The sequence below is a fragment of the Crinia signifera genome, chromosome 1, assembly GCF_055691185.1.
Source record: "Crinia signifera chromosome 1, ASM5569118v1, whole genome shotgun sequence".
NCBI lineage: Eukaryota > Metazoa > Chordata > Amphibia > Anura > Myobatrachidae > Crinia > Crinia signifera.
Genome location: NC_139217.1, coordinates 121,886,769 through 121,906,174, shown reverse-complemented (window position 1 = coordinate 121,906,174; position 19,406 = coordinate 121,886,769). Strand labels below are relative to the sequence as shown.

Here is a 19,406-nt window from a genome sequence, read left to right as displayed (position 1 = left end):
ACAATATCATTCAGTGTGTTCACCCAGGAGACCCGACAAGATCATTAATGGTATTGCACAGTGTGTGTACACCTTAAGGATCTGTTATTTTCACCCTCGGCCACCATCGGGGGGTGCTAGGGGGACACTTATCCCTGGGCCCTGCTGCTCTGAAGAGAGAGCCCCAGGGGAAGTACCTCACAACACCCGCTGGAGCCGCATTCTGTCCTCTGCAGCAGGTTGCGGTTTACCCGCTGGCCGCTGCACACAGCCCAGCCTCCTTCACATAGCTGACCTGCATGTCCGCCTCCACACAAGTCTCAGCCACGAGTCCCCAGCTGGCTGGCATTAAGGGGTGTACCTTTTAACATATATGTTGCAGATACGCAATAACACCTCATGCTCCCCCTGTTGTCTTTTTTTTTTTTTATCTAATTGATGGTGCCATCCGTGCGGCACCAGCTAGCATGGTAATATTTTGTTTAACAATAGGTGTGGGGGTGCCCTGCCTATTTTGTAAGTCCCAGGCCCCACAATTCCTAATGCCCCAGTTAATTTGCCCCAAATCACTAGTTATCTGTTCTACTAATTGCGTCATTTATTCACAGTTTTTCTGTGAACTTTGTGCACCCATTTTATTGACACCAAGTTGGCTCCATCCCTATGCCCTTTGTTAGCTTATGCATTGTATCCCTGTATTATGCTAAAGGTACAGTACAATCCAATGTTATTCTGTCGTGGGAGTACCAATGTTTTAGTGAACTGTAAAATATATGATTGGAACCAATGATGTGAGCACGCTGCTTTAAAACTGTACAAGATCTAGATTTAATTTTTCCTCCCATAAATGTATTTCTTCCAAGAGGTACTTATAAAAGTAAGCATAGCTCTAGATGGGTTATTAAACTCAGTTTGTGCATTATTAATAAGATGAATTCACTATAAAATGGTAACAATAAAGCTCTGCGTGGTATATTATAGCTGCATTAATGAAATAACTGGGAAGACGCTGAATTTGTTTCTTTGGACCTGGTATAAATTGTATATGGAGAAGAGAACACCCACAATTAATCAGTGGTTATTTATTTATAGACTGGTCTGTGCATTAGCTCAATTTATACATCCAGACGTCTTGTAGACCGTATTTACAACTTTGCGCAGAATGAATAGACTTTGTTTCTTAATGCCATTGATGTAGTAATTAATGTTTTGTATCTGCTAAAGCTGCAGTAAAATAAATTCCAGAAATGTTTTTTTCACAATTTTTTTTATTTAGATAATTTTTTTTTAACAATCCCTTTGATGTTGCTTCTATTGATGGTTTATTTCCCATGTGATTTGTTTCCTTTATTTAGTGGAGATGCCAGTTGTCTTCCATAATAAAATGACTTTCAAATAATGATATAAAAACATCCCTACCTTCCTTATCAGCCATGTAACAAAGGGTGCTCTTCAGCTGACGCGATCTTATCTGCTGTTAATAAATGTTCACCATGTTGTTGTTTTTTTTAATACGTTGCCAGATGGTTGATTACAAACCTGCGCTCTGGTAATCATATTATTTGCGTTTACACCCAATAAAATAACTTGATTGTCATTAACCACTTAATATCCTGAGATATTTTAGGATGCAATGGCAATAATATATAATTTTTTTTCTCATTCGTGATAAGCCTCTTCAATAAGATATATAGTTTTGGCATAAATCATCTATATTTGTGGAAACTGCAGAAGGAAATGCTGCCATAACACATTACAATGACCACCCTTGGTTATATGTACACATATTCAACCATTTGTCTCGATTTTATAGTGTTGCTTGATGTGGTGATGCCAGCGTCGTTACTGAATAGGAAACGTCATACTTTCTTTTCTTTGTTGTATTGGTCAGCGTAGTAAGTTCTTACCACTCTGACTGAACCTACAGCTTGTACTAGGCTGATTATACAACCTTTAGTGATGTCAAAGCAATATATTTTTCTTGCAATGCCGTTCTCATTGCCTATGGCCGATAACTTCAAAGTATGTGGTAGTCCGTACTGATGGGCCTCTTCTTATTATTTTTTTCTATTTACTACTAAGTATTCCATTAAAGTGAATAGAAAACTATTTATTTTTAAGAATAAATCGAAATATTTTAATATTCATTCTAAAGCAATGTTTCCCAAAATGTGTGCCTCTGCTCACTGGGGTAGCTCAGGACCCTTGCAGGGGTGGTCCTGGACCAATTCAAATGATTCATGATCAAGTATTTATCGACAAAACCAGTGCTGGTGGCTGCCAATCATAAAATGTGTACAAACAGAAGCAAATCCTGCCCTTTACCACATAACTGAGCCTAAGAATCACATGTAAACACAATCTACTTAATTTTACCTATATTTTTCTGCGTTTTTGGGGGGTCTGGGGGTGCCATGGAAGCATTCCGATAGTCTACTGTGCCGTGATTGAAAAAAGATTAAGAACCCCTGCTCTAAAGCCCTGTACACATGGGGCAACTGGGCTGGCTTGCTGAGTGACAGGCTTAAGCACGACCGCTTAGCACTCTTCGCCGGACATTCGCGATGCTGTGAGCTGAGCGATCTTGCTGAGCAGGGCTTTGCCTATTTTTTTTGTAGGCAAAGCAATTGTTCTTGCAGGAAAGCCAGTGCGAGTACTGGCTTTCCCTGTGGGCGATAGTGACATCGCCATCGTTGCAGGGCATACACAGGGAGCGATCAGTGCTCCGTTTCTTAGCGATCTAGTCAGATTGCTTAGAAATGAGGCTGAAATCACCACGTATGTATGCCCCTTAAGATAACGAGAAAATGTACCTAATATTGTGGCGTTGACAATTTGTCATTTTATTTGTACCCTACAGATATTTGAAATATTTGGACCTGTTCCGCGTCCTTTTTATGTGGTTCGCTTTAATTCAGAGGATCGTGTTGAAGCCAGTGGTATCAAGGTAAAAGATACCATGTACTTTGCTCCATCGGTTGAAGACTTCACACAGTATATCATACCTGATGTTTTAAAGAGGTACGTAGTCTGACTGTAAAGCGTAAACTCAACATTGCCATTGAAAGTTTTGTTTTTAAACACTGCCAATCTACATACATCCATCATGGATTTGATTGTTTCCAGTTGAAAATATTCTACTTTCAAATTTGCTTTCTGAGATAGTAAGCTCCACCCTTCACCTTGGGAATCGCCTAAAGCTGATGTTTATCAGCTTCAATCGGAGGTGGTCTATTACCCGTACACACATTCGATTTGGTCTATTTTTCTATTCGATTTTGCTTATATAAGCAAAATCCTATCAACATTGAATGGACATGAATCTGTTTTAAGCCGCATTCAATGCTAATTCAATCCTGATAAGCAGACCTGCGGCATAAAAATGTAATCGAATAATAGACTGTTGTACAGATCTGCACTATATAGTCCAAATCAAATGCGTTTTCCTTGTCCTTTCGATTCGATCCCAGTCGAATTGGGATCAAATCACAAGCAAAATCGCACTGTGTCAACAACCCTTATGAAACTACCTGAAAAACAATACTGTATAATGTAACAGCGACCGCAAAGTAAATGGTTGTCAAATGCATAAGTTAGTCGCTAGAGCCAACCTGGGTCACTGTTGAAGGCAGGCACAACACACCATAATAATGCATCTGTGAGCTGGATGCCAAGAGTCATTGGAGACCACATTGACGGCACTTAAAGAGTGTGGTCAGCAATATTTTCACTTGTATGTTAACAGCAGTGATGTCTTGTAATTTGCCAAAAAGACAGAAAAATTTGAAGCAGCGCTAAAATAATAAAAATGAGGATTGGTTGAACGATCACAATAATTTTATTAATAATGTAAATGTACTGCTAAAATAATTGTGGCCAGCAAACATAATATATAAAAACAATAACAATAAAACACTAGGTGTGTATAATAGCCTCCCCACCAGGTGTCTCTGGATTGCAGTCCTGACTATTCCATCTGGACCACGAATTGCCCCTCTCCAAATCCGATACAAATCGCTGGTTCATCCATTGAGGGTTGAGCATCTTTCCACCATTCACAAGAGAATTTGCAGCAGGAGTTGGTTATTTGTGCCATTCTGGGCCACTCCAAGCACAAGATCTGCACCTGGTGATTCTCCCTCTGGATGACCATTTGGGGAACTTCTAAATATGTTTATGGGCCCATAATACAGGACTCTCCAGGACATCTTAATTCTCCGGTTGGTGAGGAACCAGACTATTATACACACCTAGGGCGATATGTAATAGGGTGCGATTTTTGGACTAGTCCAAAAATCGCACCATATCGCACAAAATCGCACCTTTCCAAATCGCATTTTTTGCCGCAAATTCGCATATGTAATGAGATGCGAATTCACGGGGAAAAAAGTGCGATGTGGTGCGATTTCGGGCGAGTTTTAATAATGAAAATGTGTGCATTTTCAGTCATGAAATTGTGCGCATTTTCAAATGTGCGATAAAAAAAAAAAAAAAAAAAAACGGCGTGGAGTCCCGCTCCCGATCATAACCAGCCCCGGGCTCAAAGAGCCGGTGCTGGTTTAATGAAATCAAGGGAACCAACAAGTTGGGGTTCCCCCGATTTTATGAAACCAGCACCAGGCTCAAGGGCCGGTTCTGGTTCCCCAAATACGGGGGACAAAATGACTGGGGTCCCCCGTATTTAAAGAACCAGCACCGGACCCAAACAGCCAGCAGGGTAATGCCACAGCCGGGGGGAGACTTTTTATACAAGTCCCCCCGGCCAAAGCATTCAGTCCTGTGGCTGGTCAGCATGGGCAGGGGTCCTGGGGAAGTGGGGACCCCCCCAAAGAAGGGTTCCCCCCCCCCTCCAGAACTTACCTGCCCATGCTGAAGCCCGGGGCTGTCCTCCATGCCCCTGGGCTGTGGGCATGGAGCTGATTTTGTGTAAAATCAAGTTAAATCTATTGTTTTTAACAGTGGTACTACAAGTGCCAGCAAGCCTCCCCTGCAAGCTGGGACTTGGAGAACCACAAGTCCCAGCCTGCAGGGCATTAAAGGGCCCGCTGTAACTTGTAGTTCTACTGTTAAAAAAATAGTACACAAAACACACACTGACACACATTTTAAATAAAAGTTTAATACACACATCACACACACACTCATACTTACCTATCTTTATCCCGTCGGTAGGTCGCTGGCTCCGGTGTCGCTGGCTCCGGTGTCGCTGGCTCCGGTGTCGGCGTCCTGTCCGACAATAATCCATGTTGGACCTGTGGAAATAAATCCTACTCACCAGGCCCACCATGGATGGTCTTCTGTCTTCTCTTCTCTCTTCTTCTTTATCTTTAAGCTCTTGCGGCTCCGGCAGCTTCATTCGGCAATATGATGAAAGGCGCTGGAGATGTTTGATCTTCAGCGCCTAACATCAGAATGATTCTATTGGCTGCTCAGCAGCCAATGAGAAGCGCCGCTGGGAGCAGCCAATAGAATCATTCTAAGCACCGGCGTTGAAGAGGCAACATCTCTGCGGAGACATGTTGCCTCTTCAACGCCGGTGCTTAGAATGATTCTATTGGCTGCTCCCAGCAGAGCTTCTCATTGGCTGCTGAGCAGCCAATAGAATCATTCTGATGTTAGGCGCTGAAGATCAAACATCTCCAGCGCCTTTCATCATATTGCCGAATGGAGCTGCCGGAGCCGCAAGAGCTTGAAGATAAAGAAGAAGAGAGAAGAGAAGACAGAAGACCATCCATGGTGGACCTGGTGAGTAGGATTTACTTCCACAGGTCCAACATGGATTATCGTCGGACAGGACGCCGACCCCGGAGCCGCCGACCCCGGAGCCAGCGACCTACCGACGGGATAAAGATAGGTAAATATGAGTGTGTGTGTGATGTGTGTATTAAACTTTTATTTAAAATGTGTGTCAGTGTGTGTTTTGTGTACTATTTTTTTAACAGTAGAACTACAAGTTACAGCGGGCCCTTTAATGCCCTGCAGGCTGGGACTTGTGGTTCTCCAAGTCCCAGCTTGCAGGGGAGGCTTGCTGGCACTTGTAGTACCACTGTTAAAAACAATAGATTTAACTTGATTTTACACAAAATCAGCTCCATGCCCACAGCCCAGGGGCATGGAGGACAGCCCCGGGCTTCAGCATGGGCAGGTAAGTTCTGGAGGGGGGGGAACCCTTCTTTGGGGGGGGGTCCCCACTTCCCCAGGACCCCTGCCCATGCTGACCAGCCACAGGGCTGAATGCTTTGGCAGGGGGGACTTGTATAAAAAGTCTCCCCCCCGGCTGTGGCATTACCCTGCTGGCTGTTTGGGTCCGGTGCTGGTTCTTTAAATACGGGGGATCCCTAGTCATTTTGTCCCCCGTATTTTGGGAACCAGCGCTGGACCTTGAGCCTGGTGCTGGTTTCAATAAATCAAGGGGACCCCTATTTGTTGGTCCCTCTGATTTTATGATACCAGCACCGGCTTTTTGAGCCCGGGGCTGGTAATGCTTAGGAGGGGGACCGCACGCCAGTTTTTTATTTAAATTTCTTTTTTAACTATTTTTTTACAGCAGAAGCATGCACAGATCTCAATGATCTGTGCATGTTTCTGCCTAAATCGCCAGTCAGAAGCTGGTCTATTTTTTTTGCGATTTTTTTTTTTTTTTTTTTTTTTTTTTTTTTTTTAGCTCCCATATGCGACTTTAGAACTCGCATCCAATTACATATGCGAGTTCTATAGTTTACTATGGGAAAACATCTGGATGCGATTTTCAGTGTGCCTGAAAATCGCATCTTTAAAATGTGCGATTTCGCGGTAAAAAATGCGATTTTTACCGCGACTCGCATCCTATTACATGTGCGATTTTTAGAAAAAATGCGATTTTGGTCAATTTTGACAAAAAATCGCAAAAGTCTAAAAATCGCACCCTATTACATATCGGCCCTAGTGTTTTGTTGTTATTGTTTTTATATATTCTGTTTGCTGGCCACTTAACAATTATTTTAGCAGTACATTTACATTATTAATACAATTATTGTGATAGTTCAACCAATCCTCATTTTTATTATTTTAACACTGCTTTAACTTTTTCTTTCTTTTTGGTACACTACATAGGACTGACCATCCTGTTTTAAAGCAGCAGCTGGGTAGAACCACTCCTGGTGAGCGCCCCTGGCCCAGTCTCTCCTCGTGAGAACTGGTCCCCACATTTTTTCTTTTTTGATGTCTTTTAATTTGTCAACTTCCATAACCACAGCCGTACCATTTTATTGCGGACTCCTATTTTTGATGAGACGCGTTTGGTCTTGGCTTCAGTCCTATAAAGCTAAAATACAAGGTGAAATGTCCTTGAAAGCACTTAGGCAGCAATGTCCTTTTATCTTCTGCAGCATTTTCAGGGATACTAATTCATTTTGGGAGTCTTGTAGGTGTTGTTGGTTCCCAGATCCAAACCATAACTTTTCACATCTTTAATCCCAACCATTAACTGAAACTTTTAGTATTTTATAGCTTTATAGGCTCTTTTTTATATTACCTAACTTAAATTTTTTTGGTGAGTGGGACTATTAAAGCCATTCAAACATTGGATGGTGTAAATAAACTACAACATTGTGAATCAGTAAAAACTAAAAATACATGTAAAAAAATATTCTGTGCTTTGGGCGGTGCAGTTAGCCGTTGTGACTTACTACAGAAACCCATGGAGCATTCTGTAACACTCAGGCCTGCAAAACACAATCCCTGATAACCAGCCCTTAGAGGTTTTTATTTATATTATTTTTTTTTAACCAAAAACACATGGGTTTATTAACTATTCCTGGATCCCATGTCTTTTTGCCAAAAGTTGGGTCATTTTTCAGCCAAAAAAACGGCTATAATTGTCTATAAACAGCAGACTAAAATCCATATATTAGCCCGTTTTTTAGGTTTTTTGTGCTTTATATTTTATTTTAATGACTTTTTTTTATAGTCTAGCTGTAGCATTTCCCTTTCTTACCATGTAGTCCAGGCATTCCCAACCACGGTCCTCAAGGCACACCAAGAGTACAGGTCTTGTAGATATCCAGGCTTGAGCACGGGTGACTTAATTAGTATGTGAGGGATTCCGATTAAACCATCTGTGCTGAAGCCTGGTTATCACTAAAACCTGCACTGTTGGTGTGCCTTGAGGACCGCGGTTGGGAATGCCTGATCTAGTCATTGAGCTTTTCTTGATGGAATACTTGAAATCCTTCTCTCCATACTGACACAACTAAAGAATCAGTTAAGCGATAATAGCCTCCCTGGAGCCATTAGTTTTATGATTTCATAAGTCCTGCATGTATACAAGAAATGGTGACACCACTTAGCGCTAATTGTGTGATCAATTGTAAAAATACATATCTGTTAGGAAACAGCAATCCTGATGTATTTCAATGGATGATGAATACCTAAAACAACAAGAAATGATGTACCCTTTCTCCCACGTTTGAGTGGGGAATTGGAATAAGGGTATATCAATACAAAGAGATCATTGCGTAGTATCCAAGGGGTAACAAAGAATTTTATTTGATACAGGAGACTTACAATATTGATTAAAATCGCATTTAAAACAGGGTCCTTATGGCAAAGCTGCTGCAGAATTTTCCTCCCCTCCGACCAGGAACTGGATGTCCAAATGTATAGGAGACTCCGGGCACCAGTATCCCAGTCCTCTATCAGTCCAGGCAGGGTGGGTAGCAGTCCAGCCAAAGAAGTTCCAAGTGTATGCCTCACTTAATGCATTTCGGACGGTAACGTCCTTCTTCAGAAGTGTGAGTCATACTGAAGAACATTGTTCATTTATACCTGAAGCACTTGTGCTTAGACGGATCCCATTTTAGGTTCCCGCCCGCCCACGTGACATCTTTGCACGTGGGGACGCGGGCCGCGGTGACGGGCGTCGACCTCCGCTGGAAGTGACGCACCCGCACTGGACATAGCTTCTCATCTTCACTCGCGATACCTCACTTCCGCCGGAAGTCGCACTTCCACAAACGGCGTCCATAGCAACAGGCGCTGGGCAGACGTATATGTGTATGCTGGGCATAGTGTTGCCATAGATACAGTGGCCATTTTGTTGATACAAAATGGCCGCTATATGTATGGGGAATGTATTTTGATTTATTATGTTTCCATATAGAGATGTCTTATTGTTGCTGCAGTCATGTTAAACAGCCCTTCTAGTCACTCCTAGCAGTGAGCATGTTTACGACACCAGGTGTCTTTTTGGGCATTTTCCTTGAAAATGCTTCTAATTTACAACACAATGCGAATAAGTCAATCAGGCATATATGCAGTATGTCTGTATTCTGTGTGTGATTGGTTTGCATACAAAATGCTGTTAGTGGTTTACTGTGACATAGTATTTCATGCTGCAGCATATGAATTTGCATAACAAAGTGAATAAGACATTTTATGCAATTAAAAAAAAAAATGTGGGAACTGCTAGCTTACTCACGTCAGGCATCTGGTGGTGCAAGGTGTATTGAGGCTAGATGTATGAGGACACATCTGTATGTACTGTAGATGCTTTCTCAGAATCCCTTCCTTCTCTGCAAAATGTGGAGCTGTGTCAATGCACACCCAGGCTACTGGTGATCCATTCCATATATTTTGAATGTGGATCTCTGCCGTTTTCAGTGCATTGATTCAGACCATTTCCCCTCAGCCCCAGATATAAGGTTTTAGTTTAGGATGTTGTGTTCAGTGCTGTTGGCAGATTTCTGCAACCAGAAGCTAATTCATGTTAAGCCTTAATCAGAATTCCCTGGCTGTCCCAAATACCGTCCCAGGGACCTGGCTACATACAGTATGCCGAGTTATGTTTTTAATTACGTTTAAATGTTGATGACATTAAAAAAATGACATCTGTAGTGCATTACATTCTGTTGCAGTTAACCATACACAACAGAGAGGAAAGAATTTACTGAATTTACTAGCTTAAAAAAAAAAAAAAAATCTGAATAATGTACAGATGACGAATATAGTGTGGACTCGAGGGATCTTACATGAGCTTACATAGACTAGTTCTAAGCACAAGTGCTTTGTGGGAATGTTGCTTGAATGCCTGTGGCAAAGAGGCGAGAGGGATTTATGTTCATATCCCGTTCTGCCAACCTTCTATTTCTTTTTTGCTAAGTATTTGGCACTACCATTGTATGTGTGTATATATATCACACACTGACTACAGCTGCAATGAAGTAGTCAGCTGCTGCTCTGTGTGTGTGTGAGGCTGGGAGTATAGCGATGGTATACAAAGTACCACACAGCCTTTTACCGAAGAAGATGGGGCTCCCGTCTGCTAATGTAAAGCTCCATACACACTAGATTATTATTATTTTTTTTAAAGATCTAGCGCCAAAGGGACCTTCTGAATGACACCTTTAACTTTAGTATGTACACTCAACTTCCTTAAAGACCCACCTCCCCTGCGGCTAAACATGCGGGCCAGTTTTAGACATATAGCCAACGACCTGCATGTTTATTGGATCCTGGTGAAGTCCCTGAATTATATGTTTAACGGATATCATTCAGTGTGTATGCTCACAGCTGGTATCTTCACAATATCAGCCTCATTATGGGTCATCTAGTGTGTATGCCCTGTACATACTATACAACCCATACCGCAGCCGATTATAGTAAATTTATTTTGGTATACATTTTAAGATGCAGCATTGGTTGGATCATCTCTTCTGAGAAGAGGATGCACTTTCATAGCAAACATCAGTCCTAGATGTTTATTTTTAGATAGTTTTGGTGCAAATGAAAATCCACGGACTGGGACAGGGTGTTAGACCAGGGGTGGGCAACATACATGTGTACTACTTTTTTTAAAATTTGTAGCGCTGTGCGCAGCGGGGGTGCACGGCAGCCAAGCTGGGTGTGTGTTACTCAAGTCATAAGTAGGTTTGTCATTTATTTAATAAGATGATCATACATTTAGTGCAGCTGTGTTCATGTACAGATATCCTACAAGTTGTGTTTTGTATAGCGTGTGACCTCTGTGGTACTCTGTATTGTCAGACCTCTTTTGTTTGAGTCTTTTTCCATTAAATAGCATCTTGGGAAGGAATATGGCACTTAAACAGCTTCTTCTGATTTAAACAATATGACATTCCTATATTGCTCAGTTTTTTTTTGTGAAAGACATTCTGGTGGGCAAAAAGTCAAACCGTCCTTTCTAGTCTCATTACAGTGTGGTGACTGTTTTAATATGAAAGGAGTCTAGACGTACGTGAGCACAGTACCGACTTTGACATTATATATTATTCCATAATATTCTTATACTACTTTTTGGTATATCGGTTCTAGAGGGTGTTGAAATAGATGTTTTGTGTGGATTTAAGGTTTATTTTTCCCTTTGATTAGATTTGGCTACACATTTTATACAAAAGAATGATTGGCTCTGCAGTGGGCAAAGTGATGACAATAGCAAACAGGACCATCAATGCCCAGAATTATTTTTACATTGTGTATAGCTTGTGTCACAGCTCAACTCATGATATTGTGGCTAAAAGCTTTTAATTTCACACAGAGGAAAAGTTTTTTTTTTATCATTTGTATAAAACGTTATATGCAGTATGTTTATGTAAAACGTTATTCTTTAACATAGTTGCCTCCATCACTTATCATTGTACCACAAAGAAAGATGTAACCCAATTCCCTGCTGTAGATCCCTTGGGGTATTTTTATTAAGGTCAATTTTCAGCAGTTAAAAATTGCTGAAAAGATATCTTAATCTATGGTACTAAAGCAAAACCTATAAAAAAAACTGTCAATAAAAAATTACACGGCACTGTTCTACATTTTAGAAGATCAATGTTGTGTTGGTTTAGCACATTCAAAAAAGAAATTGCATTTTATTTTTGTCCACAGCAGTAGATGTCACTGGATTTTAATGGTTTTTAGTACAATCCATTTTCCCAGCTGTGAAATACTGTACAGCTATAATTGTTTTTTTGTTTTTTGTTTTTTTTCTTACACCATGAGGTGAATAGGGGCTATGTGTATTTACACAATCATCAGTTTTCCTTATCAGGGTCATCCTACTGTAGCAATAGGCTTTGTCCTTTGTGCAGTAATGGGTCTCCATTGTGTACCAGTCGAATGTACATGCCGTTTCTACAGTTTTAATTACTTAAAGACTATTGGGTGGAGGGAGTATCCAATGTTTGATTCCGACAGTCGACATACATTGGTTGACATGGATTGTCCAAATGCAGATTCAACTTTTTTTTTTTTTTAAGTCGGATACGACAGGCTTAGATGTGTGCCGATATTTGCGACTCATTAAATACACCCAATAAATAATTGTTCCATCCTGGTTTATGTGGAATGTTATACAGTTAATAATAGATCATTTTAAAGCAACTTCAAACCCAAGTACATCGCCATAATGGGTGCAGTGTGCACATGGGCCCATAGGGGACCATACCACACACACTGCACACATGTTTAAATTCTTACCATTCTAAAGTCCTGAGTTGGCGCTGAAGCCTCCACTACAAAGGTCTTTAAATGTTTTGGGGTACAGACGGGGCCAGCCTCATCGTTACTGGCATACCTCCAGCCACCCCGATCTGGTGCGCTAGGAATCATGACTGCGTGAGTGTCTCACGCGCTTGCGTGTCCATTGCGGGGAATGAGGCGTGCGGGTGTCTCCTTCACATGCGCTTCATTTTGTGGCCCGGGGTAGCAATTTTCACACCAGGAACCGCTCTGATGAGAGCGGCTCCATTTGTATTTCTGCCTTTAGTTTTGTCTTCAACAAGTGAAATGCATACTCAATCAGATGATTGGCTTAGCTATTACAGAATATTCAGAATTCACCTTAAAAAAAAAAAAAAATGTTCTGGCCCTCCTGTTATTCTGGTACATGTTGTTCTTATACCCCTTTTCCCCTGCTCACCTTCCTGGGATTTTTGTCAGTGGAAACTATTACAAGTTAAAATACCAAGTAAAGTGACCTGGGGTTTTTACCCTAGTCACAAGTAGGGTTTTTAGCTGGTCTTTCCCAGGTGAGCGGCAGTAGAAACCGCTCTTACCTGGGTTTTTACTCCTGTGCATTTCTGGCTTGCACATTATGCAGCTGAATATAGGACTGTCTCAGTCTACCACTGGTGCTGTCCTCCCACCTGCCATTGCCTCCCACTGCCCTGCTTTCCATAACCATGCATACGGTGTCTACCTGGGAATACAGTGCAGTGGAGACCTGAGAAAATCCTGGGTCTGACCCGAGAAATATATACCAGAAATGTAAAAAAAAATTGCCCTGATATAAAACAACTTTAAACCTCAAGAGCCCTTGTTGTATGGAATTCATATTTCCATTTCATCTCAGCTGAGGCTTGGAAGCGTTTTAAAAAGGTTCCTGGGAATGTTCGCATAGCACAAGCCAGAAAGAAATGCATAATCTATACTACTGTAATTTGTTGTAGACCATTTTACTTAGCAGGCAGATAACTTGTCACAGATTCTGGTAGTCTGATTCAGTCTATATATAATCTGTGCTAAAATGCTTCATAACTCCAAACTACTCTGTATTCTCTGTTCAAGCTTGTTAATTGTGACTGAGAATGTAATTTGTGACTTCTAAGGGAGCGCTTTATTTGATGTAATTAATGTACATTAAATATGTAGGATGTGTAAAGCAAATGGATTGATGGCTACTTGTTAATGTATAGTAAATTTTAATTTCGGAAATGTAAACACTCAAAAATCAATAAATTAAGCATAAAATACACATACAATTATGTTAATTGAGAAGTCTTAACATTCACCTAGATCGCTTAGAAAATGCCCCTACATCGCTTACATCGTACAGGGGCCATAGCAATGTGGTGCCCTGCACGTCGGCATAGCCCAGCGATTAATATCCAGCATGCTGGCGGGGCCCTGACACTGGCCCTGTCAGATCGCTCAGCAATTCTCCCCATGTATAGGTCACTTTTAGACACTAGTCTAATTAACTGGAATGAGTTTGGCTAGTGTGCACCCATATTCAGCAAATGATTAATTCCAATTTGTATGCAGATGTACAGCAAAATGTTACTATGCCAATGACCAGCAATATGGCATAATTTACTAATGGATAAGTATAGAACCAGCAGTGAATAAGTCCAAAATTGCATATAAAGCAATAACCCAATTATACATGTGTCAAGTCCTTATTTTAAACCATTTGTTATATTTAAATAAGAGCTGCTGCTCTCACTTTTCTGTGATTGGAAGATGCCAGTGGCTGCAGCTTTACTGTAAAGGTCCATACACACTGGGTGACTTTCATGTGAAAGCCGCTCAGTTTTCCCATCTGAGCGGCTGTCAGCATGAAAGCTGCCCAGTGTGTACAGGTATTGCCAGCAGATAAGCGGCTTTGTACACCGCTTTCCATAGTGCAGCAATATGGAAAGCCGTCCGCCCCTCACTAACCGTGCTTGGCAGGGAGAAAGCCACACAGTGTGTATGCACGGAGTTGACTCAACCTATACAAGCTATGTCAACTTGTGCAGAGTAGCTGCCAATCTTGTGAAAGCAGATCCCCAGTCAGTGGTCCCACGCATGTCTGAAGCAGCAGGTTGAAGCTGGAAATGTAAAAGCATCCTCTAACTTTCATTGTAAAGTCTGGCATGCTGTACATGGGAATCGTAGTGCCCCTTTAAATTTTGTGCTCCAACTCCTCAAGAACCGCTTTATATAAATAGCCGGGAGATTAAATATACAAGCAAAACTTAAGCTGCCCATACACGGTCCGTTTAACGGATCCGTTCGGGACTTAATTAGTACGCATCGCATGCCTTGTGCATGCAATGCGATGTGTAGCTAGTACAAAAAGTATGTGCAGCACATACTTTTTGTACCGTACTATGTGAGCGCGCATCGCAAATTACAGAACGGAGCCGGTCCACAACGGACCGTGTATGGGCAGCTTAAAACCTGAAGATGACAAATCTTGGATGGAAAGTTCAGAGGAGCATTATTAGATATATGTTGACAGTGTTGGCAAATATTGTATTTCAGAGTTTTTGGAATCTGCTGTCCTGTACCAGCAAATTGTAGTAATACAGTACATTGAGTGGTGTATTTCCAAAGCGGCACGATTATGTAACAAGCCAGGCGTGTATAGTACTGCTTTAAGTTTTGGGCACAAACTTGCAGAGAAGTACAAGCTTGCAAAGGTTTAATGTTTTGTAATTACACCTCTAGAAGTAAAATCTATAAATAGACCATTCTGGACCAGCAGCAATGCATTACATGTAGGGATGCCAATCCCGGGGCATTTTTTCAATCCCGGGATCCGGGATTAAAAAATGCTCAATCCCGGGATTCTCGGGATCCCGGGATTGGCATCCCTAATACAGTTCTGCTCCACACATACCCACCCCCACACCGGCCGACCCGCACATTTACTTACATTAGCGGGCGGGCGGCCGGCCGGGAGTGGGTTCGGAGGTGCACGGTGCCTCCAGGCTCGTGCACCTCCTTCTAAGCAGCCAGGCCGCAGGCCGGAAAGAACGCGGGTGGGCAGAGGCAGGCGGGCGACGTGCAGAGGAGACTGGAAGGGGCGTGCACAGCAGAAGGCTGCGCAGCGTGACCTCTACTGTCACGCTACGCATCGCCGCACGCAGGGGTCAGGATTCGGGAGCCGGGCAGCGTCTGAGCTAGTGCTCAGACGCTGCCCGGCATTAGACTGCGCATGCGCAGTCTAATCCCGAAAATCCCGGGATTGGATAATCCAATCCCGGGATTGAAATCCCGGACTTTTTTAGGCCAAATCCTGGGATCCCGCCGATCCCGATCCCGGGATTGGCCACCCTAATTACATGTCTACACTATAAAGGATTGCCTTAAAGACCCATATGTACGCTTGGACATACTGCAGTTTGCTGAAGGTCAAAATGTCATATGTTTGATGCTCATTGTTAATTGTAGATCTATATTACTGTTTGACCTTAATCGGTTTGGTGTAATTTTTGTTTTGTTTGTACACTTTGACTCCTGGTATACCTTTTTGTTTGTTAAATATTTTTTTTGAATAAAGTATTTTGGTACTTCTTTACTTTCACGGCGCCACTCTAGATAGGACAGATAGGATACTAGATAGGATACGATTTGTATGCGATTTGACATAAGATATCGCATAAGATATAGGATAGGACAGATAGGATACTAGATAGGATACGATTTGTATGCGATTTGACATAAGATATCGCATAAGATATAGGATAAGATTTACTATCCATTTCATTACCCCACTATCCACTAGGGCGTGGAGTGAGAATAGAATAGTGTGGCGAGCGCAGCGAGCCACCGAGCCCCGCGAGGGGACACGGATGTTGTTTGAAAGCAAGTCCCCAATATCGCATGCCATTTGCATGCAATTCCATAAAATACATTCCGTGTCCCCTCGCGGGGCTCGCTGCGCTCGCCACGCTTCGGGCTCGGTGGCTCGCTGCGCTCGCCACACTATTCTATTCTCACTCCACGCCCTAGTGGATAGTGGGGTAATGAAATGGATAGTAAATCTTATCCTATATCTTATGCGATATCTTATGTCAAATCGCATACAAATCGTATCCTGTCCTATCTGTCCTATCTGTCCTATCTGTCCTATCTGTCCTATCTGTCCTATCTAGTGGCGCCGTGAAAGTAAAGAAGTACCAGTATTTTTATTGTACAGAACAGAACATTAACTCAAGCAATATACATAAATAAGAGTCGCTTAAAGTCCAATAGTACATGCAAGACTGTATATTGAGTATTCATACAATATTATCACGTTACATATTTATTTAGAGTGAAATAAAGTATCAATTCAGTAAAGAGTAGTGGTGTCCCTGTTCTGTTCTAGCTGGTTATCAGTATTTCAATTTTCTAAGTTATATGTTAGAGTACAGAGAAGAAAAGGAAAGAAACAAGAAAGAAAGAGAAAGAAAAAAGGAAAAGAACATTAGTCATGCATTGGTGTATGTAGTAGGGGGTTCCATCCCACTCAAGGCGGCGTATCTATACAATATCTTAGGTTGAGCAGTCATTGTGTTTACATTGTGACTATTAGTATCCTTATATAAGATCACCATCCAATCCTGCTGCGTTAAGGGTGTGAGGAGTGCGGAGACTCTATCCACCTGCCCCAGATCTTTTCAAATTTAGGTAAGGTGCCACGAGACATGTAGACATATCTTTCATGTTGTACAGTGGTGTTGACTAAAGCCCTCCACTCCGCCAGCGGAGGTCCCGAGCTAGCCATCCAGTGCCTAGCTATGACAACTTTAGCTAGGGAGCATAAGTTAGTCACATATTGTCCCTCCGAATTGTTCAGAGGGGCATTTTCCTTGCTTCCCAATATACAGAGTTTAGGCGTCAGAACCCGCTCAGGAATCCCAGTTGATGAAATTGTCGATTTGACCGCCACCCAAAAAGCGCCAATCAGGGGGCAGTCCCAGAGGAGATGCCAGAGGTTTCCCTGTGGGGAGTTACATTTTGGGCAGTCTGGAGAGGCTCGTCCACCAAATTTAACCATAGTACACGGTGTTAAGTATGTTCTATGCAGAATAAATAGCTGGACTTGTTGGAATCTTGCGGAGACCGTGGCATGTCTTGGTGATGCCAGGGCCTCCTCCCACTCCTCCTCAAAACCACCCACATCAGCCTCCCACTTAGCCCTCAGAGCGGGCAGTGAATCCCTGTGTACAAAGGATAGTACAAATTAGTAGGCTAGAGAGATAGTTTTGACCTGTCCCAAGTTAGTAATAAATATTTTTGCCGGGGAGGGTAGTAGAACCGGGGAAACGCCACTGAACTGGGTGTTTAGAGCGTGGCGTAGCTGCAAGTACCTGAAGAAGTACACCTGGGATAGTCCGTACTCCTTCAGCTGTTGAAAGGATTTTAGCACAGCTGCCTCGTATAGCTGCCCGATCGTCACCACTCCCCCAGCTGACCACAGCCTCCTGCCCGACAAACAAGCAAGTTTGGATAACCTAGTGGAGTGCCAGAGGGGAGCCTCAGGATCTATAGCCGTATAACCCATCAGGGATTGGGTCTCTTGCCATATCCTAATGGCTTGAACCACCAGTGGGGGGGCCCCCCCCAGGAATCTTCCCGCCCAGGAGCAACTGCAGGGGTGAGGTGTCGGGATACATTTGGTGTAGGAATGCGGCCGGGAGCGGGGCTTGGTCAGTGTCTTGTAGCCAATGCCTGAGGTGGGAGAGTTGGCCAGCATAATAATATAATTTGAACTGTGGTAGAGCCAAACCCCCATCTGCCCGTGGTCTAGTGAGGGTGCCTACACTGATTCTGGGACGCTTGTTCGCCCATATCAGTGAGGATAACAAGCTGTTATAAATGTCTGAAGAACGAGGCCGGCACATACACCGGGGACTGGTTAAGAACATACAGTATTTTGGGCTGTAAAATCATTTTTATTAGATTAACCCTGCCAATGACATTTAGGGGTAATTTGGTCCACACCGACAATTTGTCTTTGACAACGGATAGCAGTGGATGTAGGTTCCCAGGAAGAAAGTCCCGACTGTCATTGGTTATTATTATCCCCAGATATTTAAATTGGGATACCCAACTGAGTGGGAGGGGGGCGCCTGGAGTCAAAGGTGGGGGACCACGCAAGGGCATTATGGAGGATTTAGACCAATTAACAGTGAGTCCAGAGAAGCCACCAAACTCCTCCATTGACTGCAGCGCAATAGGCATAGAAAGTCTATAGTCCTTCAGGAAGAGAAGTAAGTCGTCAGCGTAAAGTGCCACTGTGTCTACCCTCTGACCCACCCGGAGCCCAATTATGTCTTGGTGATTTCTAAGAATACAGGCCAGCGGTTCAATAGCTACCGCAAAGAGCCCAGGGGAGAGGGGGCACCCCTGTCTGGTACCCCGTCCCAGAGCAAAGGGGGGGGAAACATGGTTGTTGACAGAAACCCTGGCCACCGGATGGAGGTAGAGTAGCTGCACCCATTTTAAGTATTGCGGACCGAAGCCCATACGTTGCATTACCTACCACAGATAAGGCCACTCGACCGAGTCGAAGGCCTTATTGGCGTCGAACGACACAATGGCAGAGTGAGTCTCCTCCTCCATGTGAGTAGCCTGGATATGCGGAAACAGCCGCCTTAGATTTGTACTGGTTGACGAACCTGGCATAAAACCAGTTTGGTCTGGGTGGATAATGGACCGTATCACACCATTCAATCGAATAGCCAAGACCTTCGCTAAAATCTTGACGTCAGTGGTGATTAAGGAGATAGGTCTGTATGAGTCAGGGTAGTTGGGGTCTTTCCCAGTTTTGGGTATGACCACTATGATGGCCTCGGACATAGAGTCCGGTAGGGCATTAAGCTCAAAGAGGCCATTAAATAAATTCAATAGTTTGGGGGCGAACAAATCCAGGTTCGATCTGTACAGCTCCACTGGAACCCCAT

At 42.8% G+C, this 19,406-nt stretch overlaps 1 protein-coding gene across 1 annotated transcript in view; it reads left to right on the top strand.

Moving 5' to 3' along the window:
- The window catches only part of NAF1 (nuclear assembly factor 1 ribonucleoprotein), an 83,260-nt gene that overhangs the window by 36,905 nt on the left and 26,949 nt on the right, over nt 1-19,406 (top strand). Inside the window, exon 6 of the mRNA XM_083172711.1 lies at nt 2,840-3,000. Coding sequence (XP_083028837.1) covers nt 2,840-3,000 — 161 coding nt within the window. The remainder of the gene's footprint in view (nt 1-2,839; nt 3,001-19,406) is intronic.